Source organism: Lagopus leucura, unplaced genomic scaffold, assembly GCF_019238085.1.
Source record: "Lagopus leucura isolate 7727_CA_CO unplaced genomic scaffold, USGS_WTPT01 Super-Scaffold_100004, whole genome shotgun sequence".
Classification (NCBI taxonomy): domain Eukaryota; kingdom Metazoa; phylum Chordata; class Aves; order Galliformes; family Phasianidae; genus Lagopus; species Lagopus leucura.
In genome coordinates, this window is record NW_024962264.1 from 66,443,711 (window position 1) to 66,468,786 (window position 25,076).

The window sequence follows — 25,076 nt, forward strand, 5'->3', positions numbered from 1 at the left end:
CTGATAATCTTTCAAGGTCACATTCAACCTTGAGCTGTTCTTTGATTCTATATATGAGCTGCTCCAAAAATAATGGCTCCCAGACTGTTTTGTGGGCACACAACATGAGAGGTGGATGTTGGTGGCATGGCAATAGAGTTTGAACCTTCTCACAAACATTCCATTACATTCTGTTGCTGTGTGATAGGTGGCAGCAAAGAGGCAGTCTGACAAAATGACAGTGAAGTGCATATAGAGCAATAGTGTGGAATTGTATTTCTCCATGCAGAAAAAAAATGGTACCCACTGACATTCATTAATGCTTGCTGAATGTTTATGGAGACCAAATAGTGGATATGAGCACAGTGAGGTGGTGGGTGGTGCATTTCAGAAGTGGTGACAGTGACTGTGTGAGTCACCTCCTCTGGTGCAGATGTTTATGAGTGTGACATGCAGGCTCCTGCTCATCACTGTTGAAAATGCCTAGCTAATGGTAATGACTATGTTGAAAAACAGTGCTTTGCATCTGACAATTTGCTCTATCAAACAGTGTTGTTGTGTTCTTTGCATTGATTTTAGTTTCCATGGAAATAAAAAGGAGGCATTTGAAACAAATCCATACATATGGTCATCAAGGTCTTCAGAGATCTTACAAAGTCAGTACAGCTCACACAGAAGGTCTTGTGAACCTTAAAGATATTCCAGCTAAATAAAAGCAAACAGCTTTTTGGGGAGTAGTTTGCTACCTGCTAGAATTTTGGCCACCTAAATATACTTGTGTCCTGAATGCTGCCATGTGTATACATACACTGACACAAAGTATACACAAATACATACATAATTAATGAAAAATCATCAAATAGCTTAAGACAAATTAAAAGGGTTCTTTTTTTTCTTTTCTTTTTTGAAATTATGTTCCTTTTAGAATCCAGATTTATGGTTCAGTGGGGAGATGGAACCATTAAGACAACTTAATACGACCTGCTGGAAATGCAGGCCAAAGAATAATTCTTTAATAATTTCTACATTTTCAGAAACAAACAAACAAACCTGGATCAAATACATCCTTCTAGCAAACTAGTTAACTCAGAATATTATAGGAGGCTTTGGAAACACTGCTTTATTTTTCTTTCTTCCTTGTATTTAATTAGCAAGGGACAAAGCAGGTAGGTATAAAAATTTCACATTCTGCTTGTTCTCTATTATTACACAGGAATTACCAACCACCACCAGACCTTTGAAATTTTACCCAGAGAAGCTGGTATCCCTATATTAATAGTAGCTATTCACCCATGACACTCCACCAGACATTAACAAAAGGAAGAACTATTTCTCAAGTAATTAAATATTTATTACTTTAAAACTCTAACTAGAGCAGGAAAATACAAAATTCCTACCTCCCACAGCTTTTATCAAGCTGTCAAGTTTTCCGTAATTTGGTGTTAACTGAGCCATGAAGAGAAAAATATTGAAAACAGGAGAAATGTGTGAACTCTTGCCTGAGGATGCACGTGGTCATTCAGTGAGAACACAGAAAAATCCTTGAAACTATTATGATCTCTGTAGTTGCAAATTAGCATCAAGGTCAGTATGTTCACCTGAAGTTAACTTCTTCCATTACAAGATGACATATTTAACTCTATCCTTCCTTTGACACAGCTTCAGCTATGACTCCTTTTCTGGACAAACTATTGATGAAGATCTAACAAAAATCTTCCCTTTCTCTCTTCCAACCTCCTGCCTTTTTCCTATATATATTTTCTTTCTCTGCCTTGCAAACGTAGTTGAACAACAAAGATTGTTTGAAGGCATAATTAAAATAGAGTGAAATGAGCTACACTACATTGCCTTATTTCAGTTATAATAATTGTTTCAGATTGGATGATTGGTTTGAAAAAAAGTCAGCAGTGCACTTCTGTTTTTTTTCCTCGACAATCTCATTCAAATATAAAATTTTATATGCAGACTCATTTTGAGCCTATAAATATACATCTTATTTATTAAATGCAAATTTTATAGAGAGGAAGGAAACTTGTTATGGCCAGCTTTCACGTGGAGATGTAAAATAGTGTGATAGATATAAAAACAGCTAACCAGTATTTTGCCTGTGTGGTTTTATTTCCAGCACTGTGTTTCCACTCTTTGGTCCACCTCTTTTTAAAATGCAAAAGAAATGAGACATCGATTGGTATTTCACATTCTTCTACACAGAGTAGGAAGAAAATACGCGATGATGGTGAACCTGCACTGAGCTTTATCCTCTACTTCCTTATTATCAAAGCATTTGTTCGATTTTAAGCGTATGAATACTGCCATTTATATGCAGCCAAGCACATAAGTTCATGTATAAATTTAAAGATCACTGGAAATTAAGAATAAGAAATGCTATATATGAGTAATGTACTGACTTATTTTACTACGCTCGGGTTTCATTTCTTTGCCCCATCCAAAACTTCCACTCCTTTGTATTACCATGCTTTGTTCAATAGCTCCTTGATGTAAATTATATACTTAGCTGTTTTAACTCTTCTTCTCACTTTCAAATTTTTAATTCAATAAATAAACCAACGAGGAAAAGTAATCCTAGGAAAATTATTCTGAAAGTTAAGTAAAAGTTTTCAGGCTTTCTGTATTCTGACGTCTTAATTCAGAAATTGGCTGCTGTTCCTCCTGAAGAATTAATTTATAAAAATGAAATATTTTACTAGACCTTCTTCCATGTCTTGCTTGGGTGGGAAGTAGGGTTAGGGCCAAACTCCTTTCTCTAGACATCTCATGGCTTCATACCAATAGATACAGCCATTCCTTGGATAAACATGTAAGTCACTTGTAATTTGGGTTGTTTTTCATAGAGAAATTACTGGCATTTGAATAATATGAAAGTGACATGGAAGACTGTGCTAGGATGAAAACTGCCTCTAGTTCAGGGATTCCAGGCTGACATCCACATTGATCTTCAAACCAGTCATTCTGCGTACATGTATCTGCTAGAAGTAAATATTTAAAAATAACTGAAGTAGGTGTTTACAAAAATTACAATTGTACTTGCTAGAGACAGGAATAGAACTGCTTCTCTTGCACTAGAAATACAGTCAGAAGGTAACATTTTAAAGGTTCTATGTGTTCAAGAATATGTATGGATTGTTTACATTTAGTCTGTGAACCAAGGTGACTGTCAAATGAAACACGCTTCCTGATCCAAGGTCCAGCACAGTTTTTCATTACAGTTCACCATTACATCACCATTCTAGTGATACAGGTTCCCTTATGCTAGTGGAGGACTGACTGTACTGGACATTTCCAAAATCTTTATCCATTAGTTTACTCCTATGTTTCATGTCAAAGATATTACAAAGACAGGCTGAGGGAGCTGGGCTTGTTCAGCCTGGAGAAAAGAAGGCTGCGGAGTGACCTCACTGCAGCCTTTCAGTACCTAAAGGGAGCCTACAGACAGGAGGGGAATCAACTCTGTGAAGGGGTAGATAACAGCAGGACACTAGGAAATGGTTTTAAGTTGAGGGAGGGAAGATATAAGTTGGATGTCAGGGGGAAATTCTTTTCTATGAGAGTGGTGAGGTGCTGGAACAGCTGCCCAGAGAGGCTGTGGATGCCCCGTCCCTGGAGGTGTTCAAGGCCAGGTTGGATGGGGCCCTGGGCAGCCTGGTCTGGTATTAAACACGGAGGTTGGCGGCCCTGCATGTGGCAGGGGAGGTTGGAGATTCATGATCCCTGAGGTCCCTTCCAACCCCGGCCATTCTGTAATTCTGTGTGATATTGAAGACATGCAAGAATTCAAGGTGGAAACCATAGGATGAACCCTTAGTTAGTGCAGTGAATGGAGTTGTTATCATTGTGACAAGTGTGTCATTGTAACAATGAACTCTAAATTTACTTATTGAATGAATTAATTACTTGCTGTTTGATAATTCATTTTGTCATCACTAATTCTTGTAACTTATTTATTCATCTTTTAGCCTATTTATTACCCCGAAGTAACCAGAGATTTTTACCTTACTCAGCCTCTCCTTACATTAAACTAATTCCAGGTATTCATGTTGTCATGTATGTTTCCATGTTATAACACTTCTTTGAGATGAGTACATAAAAACTGCTTGAAGTATATATAGGTGCGTATCTTGCGTGTAGTATCAACTAGTAATGTCTTCTTTCTGTTTCTTTATGGATCTTTCCATTCCATTGACTTTACTGAGTCAACCACTGAACTGATATGTTCTGGGTGCTTTATCTATTTATTTATGTTTTCATGTGCATCACTCTTCATTTCTCAATGGTAAATGTGAACATGTTACCACAATGACATTTTGAGAAGAGATGAGCCCCATCCAAAGACAAATAATTCATCTTAAAGTAGGGCTTTAATTCAAGTGAACTAAGTTGCCCAGAATCATTATGGATTTTACCTTCACAAAATCTAATTTTCCTTAGCATTTTGCAGACACAGCCAATATTCTGCCTGAGTGACTGGCAATGAGTTTGTCATTGTGGCCAATTGTGTATATATATATATATATTTCTTGAATGTGCCATCCTTGACTGTGACATTTTTGTTTGTCTGTTATTTGTTTGTTTGTTTGTTTGTTTGTTTTATAAATTTAAGATCCATCTTTTGTCTCTGTAATTTCCTGTGTTAGTATTCCAATTATTTTTAGGTAATTTATTGATATCACAAGTTCCTCCAATCCATGTCAGACCACAGTGCACTGTGGGGAAAGCTCTTTAAGGACTTACCCATGTCTTTGACTGTATTTTAATCATATGTACAGTCTCCAGTCTTTATTGGGGAGCCTTTTTATTTTACAGAACAACTGAAAAAAGGAAAAATCATAATTTAACTAGGAAGCATCTGAGAATATATTTCTTTATACAGACTGTATTGGAGAATAAAATTCTGTACATTCTGTTCTGAGGAATGATGAACATATGTGACGAAAGCATGCAAACGCTATCTCAAAAACACTTCAAGGGATACACAGTCACTTATGGTATATCCCATTTTCTTACACTTTTTCAAATCCCTTATGACGTCATGAAGGTTCTTTTAATATATATATAAATAATAATATTATAATTATATATTAATATAACATTATAATTATATATTATAATTATAATTATAATATAATTATATATATATATATATATAATGCAATCTGTTGAGCCAACAAAAAGAGAGTAAAAGCATACGTTGCATTTCATTTTGTAGTAGCCTTTATACAGATCTACACAGTGTGGAATAATGATGATTTCCAAGGTTCTGAGATGTCAAGCTTACTGAGTAATTAAATTGAACCATCTTCATGGTGTTTTTGAAGTGATGCAATCAAACAAAATTTCATCACCCACTTGACATAAGAGTTTTTGTTGAAGATTTAAACTATGGTTTTGACCCATTGCTCATATTTGGTAATAGAAAAAAAAAAAAAGTGTAATGTTGCTTTTTCTTCATGAAAAAATAAAAGGAAACACAAGGCAAAATTAATTGGTCTACCTCAACTGTGTTGCAGAAGGCATCTGTGCATCTTTGCATTAAAATAGACAAGCCATACAAATTGAGGATTCCAAGGTTAAATGAGTTTATTGAGTTAGTGGTTACAATGGTATGTCAGATACCTGTAATCCAAGCTACACCTACATATTTGCCTCTAAATTCTCACATTGTCAATTTCCGTGTCTCTAAACATTCCACCAGCAGGTCTTCTATTACTAATATAATAATAATCATCATCATAATAATCATAATATAAAAGGCAATGTCAATCACCATATTGTGCTTCATACTCCACCATAAGGAATTCAATTGGCAAAAGTAAACCTCTGTTCATATTAATGGGAAAAATTGAAACGTGAGCAATCATAACACTACTAGAATATAAAGAACAAAATAGTGTTTAAAAGAAGCAATTTTAAGATGAATTTGTTTGTATCTGTTTTAAAAATTCACATACGATAATGAAAATGACTTAAAAGTTATATCATTTAATTATTGGGCCACACATTTAAGCATATTGGCTAGTACATTTTTGCACTGGAACAGAAGCAATACAAGCTTTATGGTCTACCATTACAATTCCTTTTTTTTTTTTTTTTTTTTTCATTTAATATACCTGCCAACCTAATGTTTCTTGCATGCATAAAAATTTCTGGGTTTAATCTTGAATTTGTTATTTAACCCAAGCAAATACTCCTGTGAAGCAAATTCTTTGGCCAATTTAATGCAATAGTTTAGTTTAAAAAGTAAGCTTGGACCAAGTCCACTGAACATTGGAAGAGAACGCCTTTAAATTTTGGCATTGCAGAAAGTAGTTACTTCAATAGAGCCTCAGGTTGCATGCAAATTGACACTGTTTCCCCCCCACCCCAAGCCAGACGCATACAAGTCGGCAGGTATGCATACAAAAAGAATATAAAACCCTGCTGGTAAAGCTTAGTGCTTTAGAATGAATCCATAGCTTTAAATTCACTTAAGGCCTGTACAGGGGAAATATGTTTCTTCTGAGACCCTCTTCTCACTCTTGTCTGATATTCTTCTGGTTTTTCTCTCTTTACTAGAGGTTTCTTCTCAGGTGCCTTCATCTTCCAAGATACAACTGGGGAGTTCACTGCAGCTGTACCATAGACCTTCTGATACTTAGTAGAAGCTACATATGATGCCTTCACTGTAAGGACCACAGCGTTCATCAGATTTTTAGCTGCCTGGATGAGTGAAGTGGCACTGTCCAGCTATGAAGAGAAAACAAAATGAAATACAGCAGGGTTACTCTGTGTCTGGATCGCTGGATCACTCCTTTGTTAAAGTCTAGATGCTCTGAGATCCCATTAAAGATATAATGAGTCCTTTGAGGATTAATAAACAGGCTTGCAGTAACAAGCACCAGAAGCAATATGCACCATATTAGGGGAAGACTGTGGTACTTCACATGAACGTTTTTAGTAATTCAGAGGGAAACCTTGTGCTGGCTGATTTTCCTGATTCTTTTTATGTGGGTCAAGATTCAGTTCCTTTTTTTTTTCTCCCTCTCTCTCAAAACAAAAACAAAAACAAAAACAAAAACAACCAAAAAACAAAACTTCTCACTTAAGCCTTTACAAATTTACAATTTTATTTTTGTCAGAAACAACAAAATAGGTCAGCAGACATTTTCCCAAGTTATTATTTTTTTTCCTAATTATTCCTATGAATCCCAGGGTAACATCCACAGTGATATCTACAGGAGTAACCTGAGGCCAGTGCTGAGCTTGTTCGAGAATCCCAAGTGAAAAGAGAAAAAAAGATGCAAAAACTCCTAAAGAATTAAAAATTTGAAACATTTAACCACATATTTTTTGGTTTCATAACTGTAATATTTACCACTCATGTTCACAAGTAGTAGTACTTTGTGATAAGCAAACTAACTTTGTACATACACCCTCATGTTCCTCTTATGCTCAAATCTGCCTCACGTGTATGGATACTCTGGATGTAGGAGGCCTCAAGAAGTTGTTAAACTTCAAACCATTGGGACTTTCAAGTCAAAAACTTCCATATACTGAGATCAAGTAACTGTCCCTGGCCAAATATTTCAAAAGAATTAAAGCGGAAAGTGGGGCTTCCAAAGCAGTATCTCAGTGTTCCAAAATACAAACTAGGTGCTTGCCAAATCCAGCTAGGCATCCTTAAATCATTAGGTGCTAAAATACACGGACTTAAGCAGCACAGCAAACAAGTCTACTGTTTAGGATGTTCAATTATCTCTGTCTCAAAATGCAAAAAAATTGATATTTACTTTTTGTAATGAAGCTTTTCATTTCTATCATGGAAGTTGGCTTAAAGTTTTATAAGTTTCTCCTAGTATTTAGCAACTATTAAGGATTCTGTGCTATTCTAGCTCTTTAATTCCACCCCACAAACAGTTCTTAGGCGTTTTTAACTGGAATGAAAAGCCTGTCCTCCTTCCAAACTTTTCCCACTCTATCTTTTGGGACCATACAATTACTTAACATGAATTTAAAACAAGGTAATTGGGAAAAATACTCATAAGGCAATTAAAAAAAACAGTGTAATTCATCTCAAACACACTGGATCATTAACAGAAGAAGAGAGTTCAAAATATAAATGCAGGAGAATCCTCTTTCTGAAAAGTATCGGTGACTGATGTGAAATAAGAATAGACATTATAAGAAACCTGCACCGGGAAGCACATTCACCTATAGACTTACCTATTATTTTGAATTCCTCAGCTGTGGCCTATATTCAATATAATTCATTAAATACATAAACAGTTGTATACAGAGAGGCGCAAAACAGAAAAGCATTTTGATGATTCTCACGTAGTTGGTGCCATTTCCTGAAATACATAGTTAATTACCTGTCCACAGTAAGTATTTTTCTTCAGAACTAATTTGCATTTTCTGTTAGTAAAAGAAACTAAGTTAAAAGATGGAAAATTATATTATATGGCAGAAACATGACTGTTCAATAGGCAGTAATTAAATACAATTCAGTATAGTGTTATTCTATAACCACACTATTGCATGATTTATAAGGCAATCCATGTTTGTTGCCAAATAACAGATCATACTCTATTAAATTAGGATATTCTAATTTACTGCTGAGATCTACAGTTAAACATTATTCACTAGAAATGATTCTTTTTGAAACACCAGCGGATTGATTCTGGATGTAAAGTGATGCCACCAAGTAGTATTTACTTTGTAATCAGTGTGGGTAAACTGACTGGATCAAGTCTATAATGTACATTCTCATTAATTCCATTTGTTGAAAATTTCTAATAGTCTTACATTTTCCATGATTTCTTTGTGAAAAAAAGTTCTGGTAGCTGTTTTAAATGTTCCTTAGCATATGCTAAGGAACAGAACGATGGAAAAAAGCAAGCTGAAATGAGGAAGCACTTAAATAAGATGCTGAAATCCATACATAGATTGCAATCTACATCTTTAAACACATTAATAATTTTATGGAGCTTATTGGTAAGGTTGTGCAGGAGCATATGTAATTCTGCAAGATCAGTTGAGGACTGTAATGATGTCTTTTACATATTCTTATGTTGTTTTAATTACCTTTAGTTCCAATCTTCTGTTATAACACCTAAAAGCACCCTATTTTCACCATTATTAATCTAATTTTAACATGCAGGTACTTATACCTTGTCCTTAATGTTTATTTGTATTGCATTGCTTTCAAGTTTTGGAAACAGAAAAGAGACATAAAAATCCCAAAAATGTATTCTGATATGACTGTTCTCCAAAATTTTCTGGTAACCATCCCACATATTCAGTTTAGCTACCTAAGCACTTCTAGTGATTTTTGTATTGCCTCCAGCTCCGTGTTTGTATTCTGGCTCAGTAAAGAAGAATTTAACTGAATGAACATCATCACTCCAATTAACATTCAGATCTTAATACACTGCTGTGTTACATCAGTTTAAGCTGTGCATAAGCTGCACAGTACAAAAGGCAAACTTCACCACCTAGCAATGGTTAGGGATGAATATAATGAAAGCTAGTTCTCTACTGGCATCACAAAGTGATAGTGTTAGATCTGCTTACAAATCCACTTCGGAAAAAAAAAAAAAAAAAAAAAAAAAAAAAAAAAAAAAAAAAAAAAAAAGAAGGAGAAAATTTATCCTCACATTTAGAATTGAAAACATACTGCAAAAAACAAGAGAAAAGAGACTTCCAGAGAGTAAGAAAGTAGTATAGGTAGTTTTAAGTGAGCTAGTTGTAGAATGTTATAGATCGTTATTGGTAGTTTTTATAAACTTTAGGAAGCAGGGAAAGAATTGTACATAGTTTTTAGTCTGGAAATATTTCATCTGGGGAAACAAAATGACCTCTGAAATTATAGGCCAGCTCAGCTGAGAGCATTCTTATATAAAATAATGCAAATTCTACAACACATTCAGTGATAGGTGGATGGTTGGACTGGATGATCTTAGAGGTCTTTTGCAACCTTGGTGATTCTATGATTCTATTACTAAAGGGGGGATGAAAAGCAGTTAACTATAACCAAATGGTTTTGTCCATAAAAATATTTTCAAAGTAACCTACATCATATTTTGACGTGAATAAACTTAGGTTTGCTTGAGAAAATGCTGTTGGTATAACTGTAGCCCTTTGAATAGAGAACAACTGGTACAACATGACAGTTTGATTAAAAACACAGTTGATTCAAAATTACACCGAGAATGATTCTTAAATTCTCTAATAACTAAATTTTCAGAAGTATGTATAGGCAGTGATGTCATCGTTACAGTACGACTTTTCAGTGGGCTCTTGGAGAAACCAGTTTTCAGCTTTACATTATTTCTGGGGGAAAAAAAGAAAAAAGCTGAAAAAAAACATCCTGGAAAAAAAAAAGTCATTTGTACATGATAGGACTTATAGTTAACAGCTGGAAATGTGATAAGTCATAAAGAGGACAATTATCTGATAAGCTGGTAAAAACCAGAAATGTAGTTCTCAGTTTGGCTGATTTTCTAACATGTAATGCCTACTTATAGGATAAGAAACACTTTTCTCGACAGAAGCAAGCCAACATCTCATCAATCACTATAGATACTTAGGTAAATGGCCCTTTCCAAGCAATGCTGTGGAAAAGGATTAATATGAACCTTGATTAAATAAAAAGAAGGAAACTGATGAAATAGATTAAATAATCATACTCAATGATCATATTCAATGATCATCACATGTCCCCAAATGCTGAATACCTCAATGCAAGAAGAACACTGAGGAACTGGAGAGAACATTCCACTAATAAGAAAATGACTGAAAATGAATTGATACAAGTAAGTAAGTAGATGGTAACAGATAAGTGACAATATTTCAGGTTTAACAGATTCATATCATATCATAGAATCACAGAATGGCCTGGATTGAAAAGGACCATAATGCTCATCCAGTTCCAACCTCCTGCTATGTGCAGGGTCACCAACCAGCAGACCAGGCTGCCCAGAGCCACATCCAGCCTGGCCTTGAATGCCTGCAGGGATGGGGCATCCACAGCCTCCTTGGGCAACCTGTTCCAGTGCATCACCACCCTCTGTGTGAAAAACTTCCTCCTAATATCCAACCTAAACCTCCCCTGTCTTAGTTTAAAACCATTTCCCCTTGTCCTATCATCATCCACCCTTGTAAACAGCCATTCCCCCTCCTGTTTATATGCTCCCTTCAGATTAGACAAAGACATAACAGAACCTAATGGCTGGAAGATAAAGCATGCAATTTTAGATATTAATTAGCTGAAAAAATTTAGTAGTGATACTAATTAACCACAAAATCATGAAGGATAATGATTCTATCTGTAGAAATTGCAAAATCAATGTTGGAAGTTTTTGCTTAATATGTCTACTTAAGTTTATCATAACTTTTGGAGATTTTTAAATTACATGATTTCAGGGAGCCCATCTGTCACTTAGGCAGCTTAATGATAACAATGGCCCACACTGACCTTGAAACATATGAGTGCAAAAAATAGTATTCATAAGTATTGATGAATAAAGTTTAGTCTGTTTAATTGGTATAAATTGCGAAGAGCAACTTCTATTTAATATGTTGCACGAGAGGAAGTTCATCTTGGACATTAGGAAGACTTTTTTCAAGAAGAGGGTGATTAAGTGTTGGAACGGGCTGCCTAGGGCTCCCCATCCCTTGAGATATTTAAGATGTGTGGATGTGGCACTGAGGGACATGATTTAGTTGTGGGACTCGTAGGTCAGGATGATGGTTGTACTTGGTGATCTTTACAGTATTCTCTTACTTAGATCCATGATTCTATATTGGAAAAGAACGTGGGACTCTTTGAATATTCTTGGCTAGAACTTGATTTTTAAGCCATTAGTGGATAATTTATGCATTGTCAAGCCATTAAAGTTATCCAACTCCTGAATTCTGGATGCATTCCCTGCTTCTCCTTTTTGAAGCATGTTTGTTACTACAAACTAAAAGTCAATTAACTCCCTCTATTGCAAAAAAGTTTACATTAAGCAATTATGAATCGGGAGGGTGAGTCAGAAGTAATATTTTCCCAGGTTAACCTCTTATGCAAAATAAGATTTTCCTCCCAGCTGTGCCTAATAGTAAAAATAGCACTATATATTTAAGATAAACATATATATTAAAAAAGGTTATATTCATAATACTTGTGTCTTATGCTTCTGTAGCATTTTGCATGCATAAACATGATATTATTACTGACAGCCAATGCAAGAATTGCCTATTCACTATTCAGATGCACTCATCCCTATGGTGGGAGACATCTGCTATTTTTCAGCATTACTACGCAATGCCTGAAGCTGTATTTCCATCAGTGGCTTGAGACTATGCATCAGGATTTTCCTAGATGCCCAGCTATTGTGAGTCCATTTGAATTTCTCTAACAAGCAAAAAGTCATTATTTGGAAAACAAAGTGGTTGCAGTGGGGATAAAAAGGGATATGTGGGTACACAGAAAAATGAAATTATGCTCCCATTTTCCTACCTATTCATTTTCATTTTTGACTGTGATTAACTTACTCCTTTAGACACGATGAATATTTAATTGTGTTGTTCTGGACATTTTAGTATCTCCAAACACAGACAATCTTCAGCCAATCTAGATCAACTGTCCCCCCCGGGCTTGAATTTGACTATCCTCATGGTAAAATGTTTTTCACTATATCTAACTGGAATCTCCCACATTCAAACTTATTTCCATTGCCTCTTGTCCTGTCACCCATGCACCCATCAGAAGTCTGGCTCTTCTGCATCTTTCTCTTACAGTACTGTGTTAGACAACAATATCTTGCCTTTGTCTTCTCCTCTGTATTCATGTAAACATATACAAAAGTAGTTTAGATGATGCTGATGATCAGTTTCACTGCTATAAGATGTCTTTTATCCAAAGGAAAAAAAAATGATTAACTGCAAAACTGAGGAAAAAAATATCATTAGTTATTGACATATGTTTAATAGGCCATTCAAGTTGTTTGTAGTACAACTACCAATTTCTACCAATTATTGTACCAAGTACAATACCAATTTCTTCTGGAAATATTCATGTTATCTTAGGAAATTCTAATTTACTTTGCCTATGTTTTCTTTTGAGAGTCAGTGTTTTATATAGCATTTTGCTTGAACATTAATTCAGAAGTAGTTATATCCTCAGTGATCCATACTCCAAACAGTTATCATTCATTAATTGTCTGTACTTACTTGATGTCAAAAACTGTGACTGAATCTTTTAATATTTATCAGGATCCAAGAACTGTTCATGGCAGTAGAATACTCAGTAGCAGTTCTTCAGATGTCTACAATTAATCATTTTTTCTAATAATGTAGGTATGAAAAGTAGGTCTGCTTATAAAAAATTCAGACAATGTGTTTAGAGACCTATGCAAGATCTATTTCTATAAATGAATTCTTATCCTGTGCTCATCCTATGTAGCTTCATGTGTTGGACCAAAGCATTTCAGTTTCCATCCGTACTTGGTGGAGAAGACCAAAAGCCAGGGAATACCTGAGATCTTTAATGAGCTCATTTTCTGTAAGTACCTCTCCTCTTTGATTATAACTAAACATATTAAATTGCACTAGAATCCTAAAGACAATATAGTGAACCTACGCCTGGGTGTTCAGCATTTCTGAAAAACTGTATTTGAATTCTGACTCAAGTGTTCAAGAATTTAAACATAATGAACAGTTTTGAGATTATTTTCCTTAATATCATTGAGATTATTTTCCTTTTCATCCCCAAAATTGTCAAATGTTGGAAATGATAATGCTGCAGCCTAAGAAACTAATGAGCTTGGAACCTTCCTCAGAAGCTATTTTATTTATGTAAATATTCTCACAAAACAGTTTAAATAAGTCTGTCCAGCAAAAAATAGGTAGCTTCCTTTCTGCCACAGCTATGTTCAAAAAAGTTGACATCAGTTACCTATGAATACACACTCTTCAAAGACCCCAACAGTAAATCCCGACTCTACATTTCTCTGCATGGTTCTGTTCATCTGCCTGCACCTTGTTACTAATCTGAATAGAAAAGCCTATTGTTCTCCATCAATGGTAAAGGAAGTCTGGAGCAAACAACTCAGATGCAGATGTTTACACTTGGATAGATTAATCTCTCTCCACTTAACAATGGACAAAATAGTCAGAAACTCTTCATAATTCAGGTAAAATGTTTCTGGATAATAAAATATTCAATTTTCCTCACACTATTAACCCATTCTTAAGTTTTTACTTTTTTTTTTTTTTTTTTTTTTTTTTTTTTTTTAACTTGAGTAGCGCTCTGTTACTGCAAGATCTCTTTCCCACTTTATCATTTGCAAAATGTGCTTGTTTACAGTGATCTCTTTCTCCTCATCTTGAAAACGTCCCGAGTCTTGGAGGAGCATATGGTGTTTGAAACTCATCATGATTGTACAGATCAAGAGTACATTAGTGTGCTTGCTTGGATATGCTCAGATGGGATGGATAAAAATTCAAAGGATTTTGATCAAACAGAATCATGTTTAATGACGTTGAGTTTGAACTGTCCCAGGAATAAATGTCTGGGGTGTTAGGGTAGCTCTGCTCTCCTCTGAAACTGTATACTCAGTTCAAATGCTTTGTTGACAATTCAGACATGCTAAGGTCACTGCAATTGAAATCAACACAAAGAGTCCCCTACAATGCTTGTGCACTATCATCTTCACCTCTTTTGCTTAAACAAGACTAAATCAAAAATCCTGTTGAGTCAATGGTATTACACCTGCCTAAAAGTGAAATAAGAGAGGGCAGGGTGATGAGCATCTATATGCCAGCTGACACCGTTTGCAAACAGATGGTGCATTTCACAGTTCTCCCTCATTTCTTATACAGAAAAAGAAGAAGGTAAGAACCAACCCACAAAGGTTTAATTCAGCTTGTGAGAGAAATCAGCCTGGAAAATACAGAAAATTTGGGAATTATAATTAACCATCTTAATCATACTGAGAAAATGTTTGATCCCCATATATGATCTACATTGTTAAAGTATTATTCACATCTCTACCAGTATGACTGAGAAACAAGGCTGTAATTTCAATGCTGACCTGCTTAATACATAGGTATAAATTTACTAATTTCTGGTTTGGGTTGGAGTCACTAACACAGCTTGTGGATGGCAATCTAAACCAACACAATTTTAAAGAATGCTTTATAAGCAAATAATGTGAAATATATTGAGGTTTTCAGAATGCATAAGATTTAACAAATTTAGATTGGCATATATTGAAATAAGTTGTTCAGATATTTGCTTTCAAAAGTTTTCAATAAGCAAAATTATCTGAAAACTGTCTTATTATAATTCATTTTAATTTATGTATATGTAAATAAGACTAAAAGAAACATTGTAAGTGTCAGAATACACATTTAAGCCAATGTTGTAAAATACAAGAAGCTATGCACTTTATATGTTTTAATTTTTATACTTAAAACAAATAATTTCAGAGGACAATTAGCACAATAAATGTAAAATTAAGCTATTTATTCTCCCAGTGAGGTTACTCAGGCAAATCCACAGCCTGGGGTGGCATGACTAAAATTTAGTATTAGATTTGGTATAGGAAGATTCCAGATTAATTATCAAAATAGTTTACGGTATTTTGCATATCACTGCCTATGCAAACACCCCTTTATAGATAAATATGCCAACTTCTGATTTACTCATCTTACAAGACAAATGCCGAGAGCAATTTTCTTTGGATTTAAAGTAATCCACTGACATCTCTGTTTCATAATATCCCCCACAGTATCTCTAATTCACCTTAATTACTGAATGATACCAATTCTGATCTCCCATTCCCAATCCTTATACCACTTTTAAAAAGAATTTCTCTATGCTACCAATATGCTTTCATATAATTGCAGTGAGATTAGGGGCACTGTTCAGTTAGTCTTCATGCTTTGCCAATTCTGCGCAAAACTCAAAGTCTTCTACATTAAACAAGAATAATTATATGAAGAAAAAAACCAATTTTGTAAACTCATCAGCAGAAGACGTGCTTTGGATATTGATTAAATTTTCCCTCAAAGCATTTGCCTCTCAGTAGTGCAAACCTCAAACCCTCTTTAACAGTTGAAATTCCTACAAAGATTTCCCAATGAAACATTACAAATTGACTAACCTGCTTTTTATTTTCTACTCAAAAGATCAAAGTTTGCCAGGGAAGCTAAATTTTCTAGACACGATTTTGGCTTTGCATAGGAAGATTTAGAGACTTCACTGCTTTTACTAAAAGGAATAAGCAGTAATAATAAAACTCTTTGCAAATGTTATTCAAAGCTAGAGGAGCTAATTATTTGTTGGTGGCTCTTATTTTTCCTCTCTAGCAGAAACAGTTATTAGTGAAATTCTGGCAGCTTGCTTAATGAGATATTCACCCTTCTAGAATTTCACTAGGATCTCCTGTGCATTCTTGCAAAAAGCATCAGTGAGTCATCAGAGTGAATACCTATCTATCACTAGTGACCGATTCCCAATATATGTCAGTGACCAGAAGATGGAAGGCTCTGCATCCTATTCCCAATTCCTCAAAGCCACCTAGTCACCTGAAAATAGAAGTATTTCATCAATCAGACTAAAGATCACCTCTGCTGCAAAAGGCTGTGATTGCACTCTCTGATTTATAGACTATGCATTACTGCCTTTTAGTGCCTTTCACTGTGATATGACATGGCCCCACAAGGAGCTGATAAAGAGCATTAAATGAACATTAACAGTAAGATTTGTGTATCCCCAGGGGCCAAAATCTTCATACGACCCTTCTTCTGCCCTTTAGTATGAGCGGTCTGACATCTTGACAGCTTGAGTAGATACCCAAGAGGCAGAACAAGAAAGGAAGATCTTCATAGTCCATCTCGTCTTTTTTAAAATGCTGAGGGATATTAAAACAGTGAAACAGTAATACTTGGGGCAAAGGAAAACAGGTAAAAAAGACAAGACTTTAAAATAAAAATAGTAATGTATAGGCAGTGACACAAGAAAAACACCAAGAAATCCAGAGAGCAACAAACCTATCAATCTCAAGTTCACATCACATGAAAAAATCAAAAGCTTGGACTTATAATTTCAAACATTAAGAACTGATCTCCTGGGTTTGATTTTCTGCTTACAGTTTACTTATGAATTTTATCTATAAGACAACTCTTGTAATTGGTCTTGTAATTGGACTTGTAATTTATCTATTGTCAATAGATAGCTTCATAAATATTCTGGATTAAAATCAGTAATAGAAAATACGGAAAATAAAAATCCTGTCCTGTAGAAATTATCATTATCCATAGTAAGTGATGATAAACATATAAACACCACCATCTATCTTTAATCACAAAGTGATTGCTCAACACTACTGCAATTAAATTAATGGAAAATTTGCAAATGAGTCTAAGGTGATAAGAGAATACCTTTTTACAATGTAAAATAAACAAGTCAGAAGGATTAACCACCTGTAAATTGATCACCTCTGCAAACAAACATCACCCTTGTTTTATACATGACATTAGGAATTCAGAATGGGCAGGAAATGATTTTTCACTGGTGACTAAAACAATGCATGCAGTTCATTCTGTGACCCAGTGGTTAATAAAAAGATAAAAAACAATTGGGGAAAAACAAAAACACTAGAACACATTTTCTTTTCCCTCCACCCGCAGTTCTATAGAGAAAGTTAAAGACAGAGATGAGAGAGGAGGTTACTCACCGTTGAGGAGTCACCGCTTCCGGCCTCAAGCGTAGCTCCCTCAGCACAGGTAGGTGGGTGGGTAGAAAGTTGACTAGCCCTACTCCCATCTATGCCATCGCACTCTACCTCATAAAAGGTAGTGAAAGTGCTCTGAACTCCAGTCTGATTTCCGAGAGATACAGAAAAGAGAGAGTGAGAGAGAGAGCAAGAGAAATACTGCGCCGTAGCGTAGAGGTGAGGAGAGAGGAAAACGTGTGCTGAAGGAGCTATGCTTGGTCAAGGAAACAGGGACTCTTCCACGCTGAGTAACCCCGCTGTCTGGTGGTTCCTCTCACTTGCTCCCATAGCACAGGTTAGGCATACAATCCCAAGTGGGATTGCTGATGGGGAAAGAAGAAACATTTTGTCACCTTTGGATAAAAATCAAAAGGATAGAAAGTTCTATCCCCATTAAAGGCTGAATAACATCAGATTGGGCGTGATTTTTATTGACCTTCTTTATCACATTATTTTAGGAATGATTTGGAAAAGCATGGCAAAACAGGAATACTGAGGTAGTGACACCAACTGCAATTACGCTCATGTCCACCACTGCTTAATTTGATCAATAGACTTCAACAGTGCAGCTCTCTGGAATCATCATTGAACAGAGTCAGCCAGAGGGGATGCCACCTTCAGCAGTATTTAAAGGAAGATGGGGAAGAATTATTTTCTCACACTGAAATTAAGAATGGACAAACTGTGCTGAGAGAACAAGTGAGGGAAGTATAAAAAGTCTGGGCATATATTTACAGAGCACACTTTAAGTTCCAGAACATCAACAAAATTGCAAGCAGGTGATGCTTTTAAAGACTGCACATTTTTAGACAATGAAACCATTACATGCTGCAGCACATTTTTTCAAACAACAACCTCAGAACTGAAACTGAAGGGCTTAAAAGGGGATATTCATTCTAATTTATTGCAAATGGAATTTTTATCATTCAAATTCTAGAAAAGCAAGTTTGAGAGTAAACATAATTGCTTGTATATAACCCAGCTGTGTACTGAAATGGAAGAAAAAAAGTAGTATATACTATTAAAATAACTCCATTAAATAAACCTGCTCTGTGTATGGGTGACTATTCAGTATCAGTAAAGAGTACTAGCATAAGAACCTGCTTATTGGAAGATGAAAAAATGAATGCTCCTTAAATCTATCTTAAGAACGTGTATTAAAAGCCCACAGTTAACACTGACATTTTCCCCTAGGTATTTTGTTGTTACAAGGATCATGTAAACTGTAACCTAATCATGATTATTGTCTTAGTCTTAGTCATGATTAATGTGTACACTTCGCTCTGTTTGTGTGCTCTCTGTTTTTCTCTATTTTTCTGCTAAAAAAACCCCAAGTGCCTGACTACTGTCTCATACTGGTCACTTCACCCAACAACAGAGGTCAGGTACTTTTCTTCTCTATCTTTAAAGCTTTTATCACAGCCTAGACCTGTAGTACCTACAGCTGCTAGTTTAAAGCAGTGGATTTTAAAACTCAACACATTAGCTAGTCCAGCCAACTAAATGAAGATTTATCGTGATTGTTAGAGATGATATATAACCTCAGGAACACAATGCAAAGCTAGGCTGCAGCTGATTAATGCAAAGTGATGATAGTGCTGTGAATTTCAGTTCAGAATTGAGTTAAACATATGTCTAACCAATTTCTTGTTACATAATCTTAATTTCAAGCCATTTGCATATATGAAGATAGGGGAGATGAAAAACACATCCTTTTATAAAAGAGTAGATCACGATATTCCATTCTAAACATCATCACCTACTGTCAAAAGGCTTTTCACTATAGGGCCTGATTTCCAATTTCTAGTATGTAATTCTATTAGTCCACCAGAAAGAAAAGAAATTTTGAACTTCTAAAGGCTTTTATGGTAAAATAAACCATGTTGATTCACAAGTCAGGTATCCTATGACCTGATCATTGCACCACAGTTGTTTTTGCCAAATAAAGTAGGAATAAATTTGGAACTCTTGTGACCAGCAGACCTTCAGAAGCCTCTAATCAAGTGTGGTAATTCTGATTAAAAGAAGGATGTTCAGAGACTATATTTTTAAAAATTACATTTATAGTTCTCAGAGTTCTCAGAGCTCCTAAAAAGAAATACATATGTATTTTAAATTGGAATAGAAACATATGAATGTAGCACAATTAGCTTCTGGGAAACTGAGGTTGGCCAAGGATATTCTCAAGGAATAAAACAAGAAATGTGGTCAATTTCATCACGATAATGTGGTATAAACAGTTTGATAGATTAGGTAGCAGATCATACCCAGATGGTATTTTGGCCTAGCACTGCTCCAATCTGAAACCTTGTTTTGATCTGTTTAGTATGATATCTATAGTTGACAAGATGATAATTAAAGAGGAAAAAAGACTGACTTGTGAGCAGACATTAGAATAGATAACTTGCCTAAACAGTGAACAAAAGCAGAGTATTGATATACTTAAATGAAAATATTTTTAAAATGTACATAAAATGAGGGAAATCTTCCAAGTGTTCAAAGGAATACCACTAAGATTAATTAAATGAATATGTGTAAGAGCAAAGAGACAGCAAATGAAGACTTTAAAATCTTTCTTAAGTGAAGCTCAGCTGCATAAGAAAGCTATGTAAACTCACACAAGGTGATTCGTTTGATAACTTGCAACCAGGCTCTAGCAAACAGGGAAAAAATGGTTCCATATTAATTCTGACATCAAAGATCTGTTGGAAAAATCACCAAAATATTTTTTCTTTCTTGCTCAAGAAGATGAACAGATCGCTAGGAATAAGCAGGAACTATTAAGGTACCAGTAGATACCATCTATGAAATTTGAAAACAGTAAGGTAATTAAAGACAGGGAGGAGTACCCACTGTATTGAAACGTTCTATGTTTTATTGGTATACCTACAGAAGGTAAAAATGGATGTATCTTGAGAAATCGAAACAACTTGAAAAGAGCATTTCAAAATACCAACCTGACACACACCTTAAAAGATTGAGAACCTAACAGAGACACACACCAGACCCGAAGATGTCTTGTTGCTGGAGTAGATCAACTTGATGGATAGATTGCAAAATCTTTTTTGCTCAGTAACCACCACAGTCAAAGAATAGCAAAACACGTTATGTAGAATCCTAGAATCTTTTGAGTTGGAAGGAAGGGACAGGTCATCTAGTCTAACTCCCCTGCAATGAACAGAAAGACGTGCGATCCATCAGCTTGCTCAGAGTCCCATTAAGCCCACTCTCAGGTGTCTCCAGGGATGAGGCATCCACCACCTCTCTGGGCAACCTGTGTCAGTGCCTCACCACTCTTACTGTAAAAAAAAATCTTCCTTAAATCCAATCTAATCTAACATCACATCTATGACTCCAGTCATAGAATCATAGAAAGGCCCGGATTGAAAGGGACACCAAGGGGGTGGCAGGGACCCCAAGGCCACAGGCAGGGCCACCAACCTCCACATTTAATACTTGACCAGGCTGCCCAGGACCCCATCCAGCCTGGCTTTGAACACTTCCAGGGACCTTCAAGTAGATGTTTAACTTTTCTAATTTTTTGACACTGAGAGTGCAGGTATGAGAAATTATGAAAATATTTCTGTATAATTTTGGATTAGAAATTACTATTTTAACTCTATAGAATTCTAATCGGTCTTTGATGACATTAAGGACAAGCTACTTGTATACTTTGCTTCGTTTTCTGATGATACATTTAGTTATCTAGCAGCATAGTTTATACACTATTTTGACAAAGTAGTCAGAATGAGAAAAATAACTTGAGAATATCTAACCACAAGAAGTTAGGACTGACTTTCCTGATAATGGTTGATTTTTCACTTTGACTTCATACCAACATCTTAAATACATCGTATAAAAGAAAACCGATTTTATTTATTGATGAAGCTGCTTATCTGCTTCATAAGATTAAAGATGTGATGTGAGAACAGATAATTTTTTCATTTTGTTCTTTGAGGTTAACAAATAACAACAATAATAGCAATAATAATAATAACAGTATGTTCACATCGTGGAAGAAGCACTTCAGAAGTAAAGAAACAAGGCAGTAGTTAACATTCCTAGTTTGGCTTGATCCTTTCCTAGAAATGCATTCAAAGAAAATATGTTTATATTGTGTATTTTACTAATTTCTTTCCATGGGTGTCCAACTTTCTGGTATGGCTGGGCTGCAGTGAGCGAAGAGGAATTGTCTTAGGCCTCAAAAGAAATATCTAATATAGTTAACGTATATAAGTAATAAAACCTCTTTTTTTTTTTTTTTTTACATAATTTTTATTTAAAAATATATATGTATTTATATATATATATAAAAAGGATGGCAACCAAAATACAAAACCAATGGGTTTGAAACATATGTAAGCTTGTTTATATAGTATTTGAAACTAATTTTTCTAAGCCTGGGGTAACCTGTGTTTTTTTTTCCTTAGGGGTACTTTTGTCTGAGAATCTTTCGATGTGTGTGTTACTTATCTGCAACTCAGGCTGTCAAGAATTATAATTAAAGTGAAAGAAATTCATGAGTTTGAACTGAAGTTACTCTTTCATTATCTTCAAATGCATCATCAGATTGTACTTTGGAAATGAGATTGTCTCACCACTATCAAAATGAGGAAGTGAAATAATTGTGAGATTTAAAAGATGTTCTTCTGTATAAGAAACAGTTCAAATTGTCCTATTGTGTATTAAAGCCATCATATATGAACAAATCTCCATATTCCCACATTGGAGAAACAAATGTGATTTTTATTTAAGGATACACAACTGTGCTGTGCACTAAGAAGGCCAACTGAGAATGCCATGAGGGAAAGGCATTCTTATTTAATACAAAATAGTGAAACTTGATCTCATGCCATCTCCTTTAAAAGAATGAAGATGGGAAAATAAGTGGATATGAAATAGCACAGAAATCTTCCCTTACATCAGTTTTTACAGGCATAGTCCATGGAATGTAAGAGTGGTTTCTAGGCTTTGCTAATTACTGAAGGGCTGGTGCAGTTTGTATCTCAGAAAGATAGCTTCTTCATATTCTCACTTTATACCTCAATCATTTAGTGTGACATAGAATAGGGAAACTAGCAGGACTGAAACCACAGATGCTACAATAGCAGATAGGCTTCGAATTTCTGAGTGGATACTACTTTAAAAATAAATGTAGTATGTAATGAATTATATGTTGAGGTTCAAATCTAAAATCCCTTTCTATGATAATATGTTTTTCAAGTCTATTTAATTTCAATACCTTGCTTTGCTCTCATGGAATTAAGTGGTTTAATATTATGATATTAGAAATAATTTATCTGCAAAAAAACTCATCTAATGTGGAATTTCAGTAAATGATTCATTTCTACATAGATGTCTTAAGCTTCATTCATCTACTTTTCCTTACATTATACTTTTCCTCTGCATACACTCTGCCCACCACCAAGCCAACTTTACTCAGATGCTTTGAGGAAACAGCAATAATACTACTAAGAAAAAAAGAAAAATAGTTTTTCCAAAGTCTTCTGTGCCACTTTGCATGTGGAGCTTATCTATGATTCTCTAGATGCCCAAAGCTCAGGGTCTCTACATCTCCACAATCCACCAACAATTATCAAGGTGAAACCACGTGAACTCAAAGATTTAAGTAAGATCCTGTGGGATCTTTCACTTAGCTGAATCACAGCACCACTCAAATTTCACTTAAGGGAGACCTCTGGAGATCTCTTGCACAACTTCCCACTTGAAATTAATTGATTGCCGATCTGCTCAGCTGCTGTGGAGTCTGCCTGAGGCTTGGAAACCTCCAAAGACAGCATTTAAACAAACTCTCTGGGTTTGTGGTCTGTGCAGTCTTTACTGAGAATCAAAAGGTAATCCTTGTTATTGCTATATATTTGGAAGAGGTATTGTCAGCTGGATTTTTAAAGCAACTATATAAATTATGTCTTTTTTTATTCTCTTCATCTTTGAGCTGCAGAGGATAATTAGGAAATCTTCACTGTTTGAACTGTTAGAAAGCCTTAAAATAGTGTATCTATAAAATACATCATATATAACTAGTATGTGACCATGAGGAATTTTAACAGCACTCATTTTGATTAATCAGCATAACACAGTGATGCCTTTGTCCTTTAAGAGTAGTAACTTGACTCAGTGTGGGGATGATAAATTTTTTATGTTACCACATCAGCAATAGTACCTTTCTTAGACAGTGCACTGGGGGACACAGCCTTAGACAGCACGAGTTGGAGACTCCAGTATTAGTCACAAGTAGTAGAGCTCCAAAGAATTTGTCTCAAATAAAGGATAATTAAAGCCTGTAATGTGCTTCATACAACGGTACATTTTTGAAACAGGGTACACTTAATACAGTTTTATTTCACCTTCTCATATATAAGTGAATCTGCAAAAATTCAAACACATGTGCAGAGGTTACTTATACGTATTTATCCCAAAAAGTACAGCTGAAATGTCTCCCTGTATTTTTCTCTTTCATTTCTTTCACAGAAGATAACATGAGCTACAGACTAACACACAATGTAAATCAAGATCCCTCATTTCCCCCATTTCCCCATTCTATCCCTCATCCCCCATTTTCCCTATCCTCAGCCTTTCTGTTCTGGAAGCTATCCTTTCACAGTGATAACTTGTAACATTACGAACAAATGCTTTTTCTCTCCATGCATGTTCTACTTGGAGTAATAGGAGAGTGGAGATTACTGCAGAGTCCAGAAAGTCCATTTTCCTGAATTTACATCAGTCCTTACCCACCACTGAAATTCCTTGATTTCATATTCCTGTGTTTCTTTTTGTTTGTCTTTTTGTTGCCTCAATCTTTTTGTATCACCTATTTCATGGTTCCTCAGCTTATTTCCTTATTCTCTCTGAAGTCATTTCCTTTACCCGTTGCTTCCATTCCAGGTCTGAAAACAGAACTCCTTTCCACCAACCCCTCCTGAACAAATCATTTCCTCTTGGTTTAATCTCATACAAGTTTGTTTTCATCCTACGAGTGCACATTTATGTGACTGTGTGTATACACACACGAAGTTTCTTATGTTCCATGTAAAATAAGCTCCAAGCAAAATACTGAGAATAAAATTAATCAGTTTTGGCAGTTAATGGAAAACTACTGCTGCAGGTAAATAATACTATTCATATCTGTTAACTCATTTTTGTGCTATTCCTACTTCTTGTGGATGAAAGAATGGTTAAAAGTGAAAAAAACTAGCAAAAAAAAAAAAAAAAAAAGAAGAAAAAAAGGAAGAAAGAAAGGAGAAAAGGGAAAAAAGAAAGGAAGAAAAAGCCTAACATAAAAAAAAGAAAAAAACAAAAAACAAACAAAAAAAA

The 25,076-nt window shown here is 35.2% G+C and overlaps 1 protein-coding gene across 3 annotated transcripts in view; it reads right to left on the bottom strand.

Annotated features, from left to right (window-relative positions):
• Window positions 1-5,556: 5,556 nt before the first annotated feature.
• The window catches only part of CTNNA2 (catenin alpha 2), a 455,013-nt gene continuing 435,493 nt past the window's right edge, over window positions 5,557-25,076 (bottom strand). For all 3 annotated transcript variants that reach the window (XM_042871701.1, XM_042871702.1, XM_042871703.1), the window contains exon 18: window positions 5,557-6,720. In XM_042871701.1, the coding sequence (XP_042727635.1) occupies window positions 6,433-6,720 (288 nt within the window). In that variant the 3' untranslated portion in view covers window positions 5,557-6,432. The remainder of the gene's footprint in view (window positions 6,721-25,076) is intronic.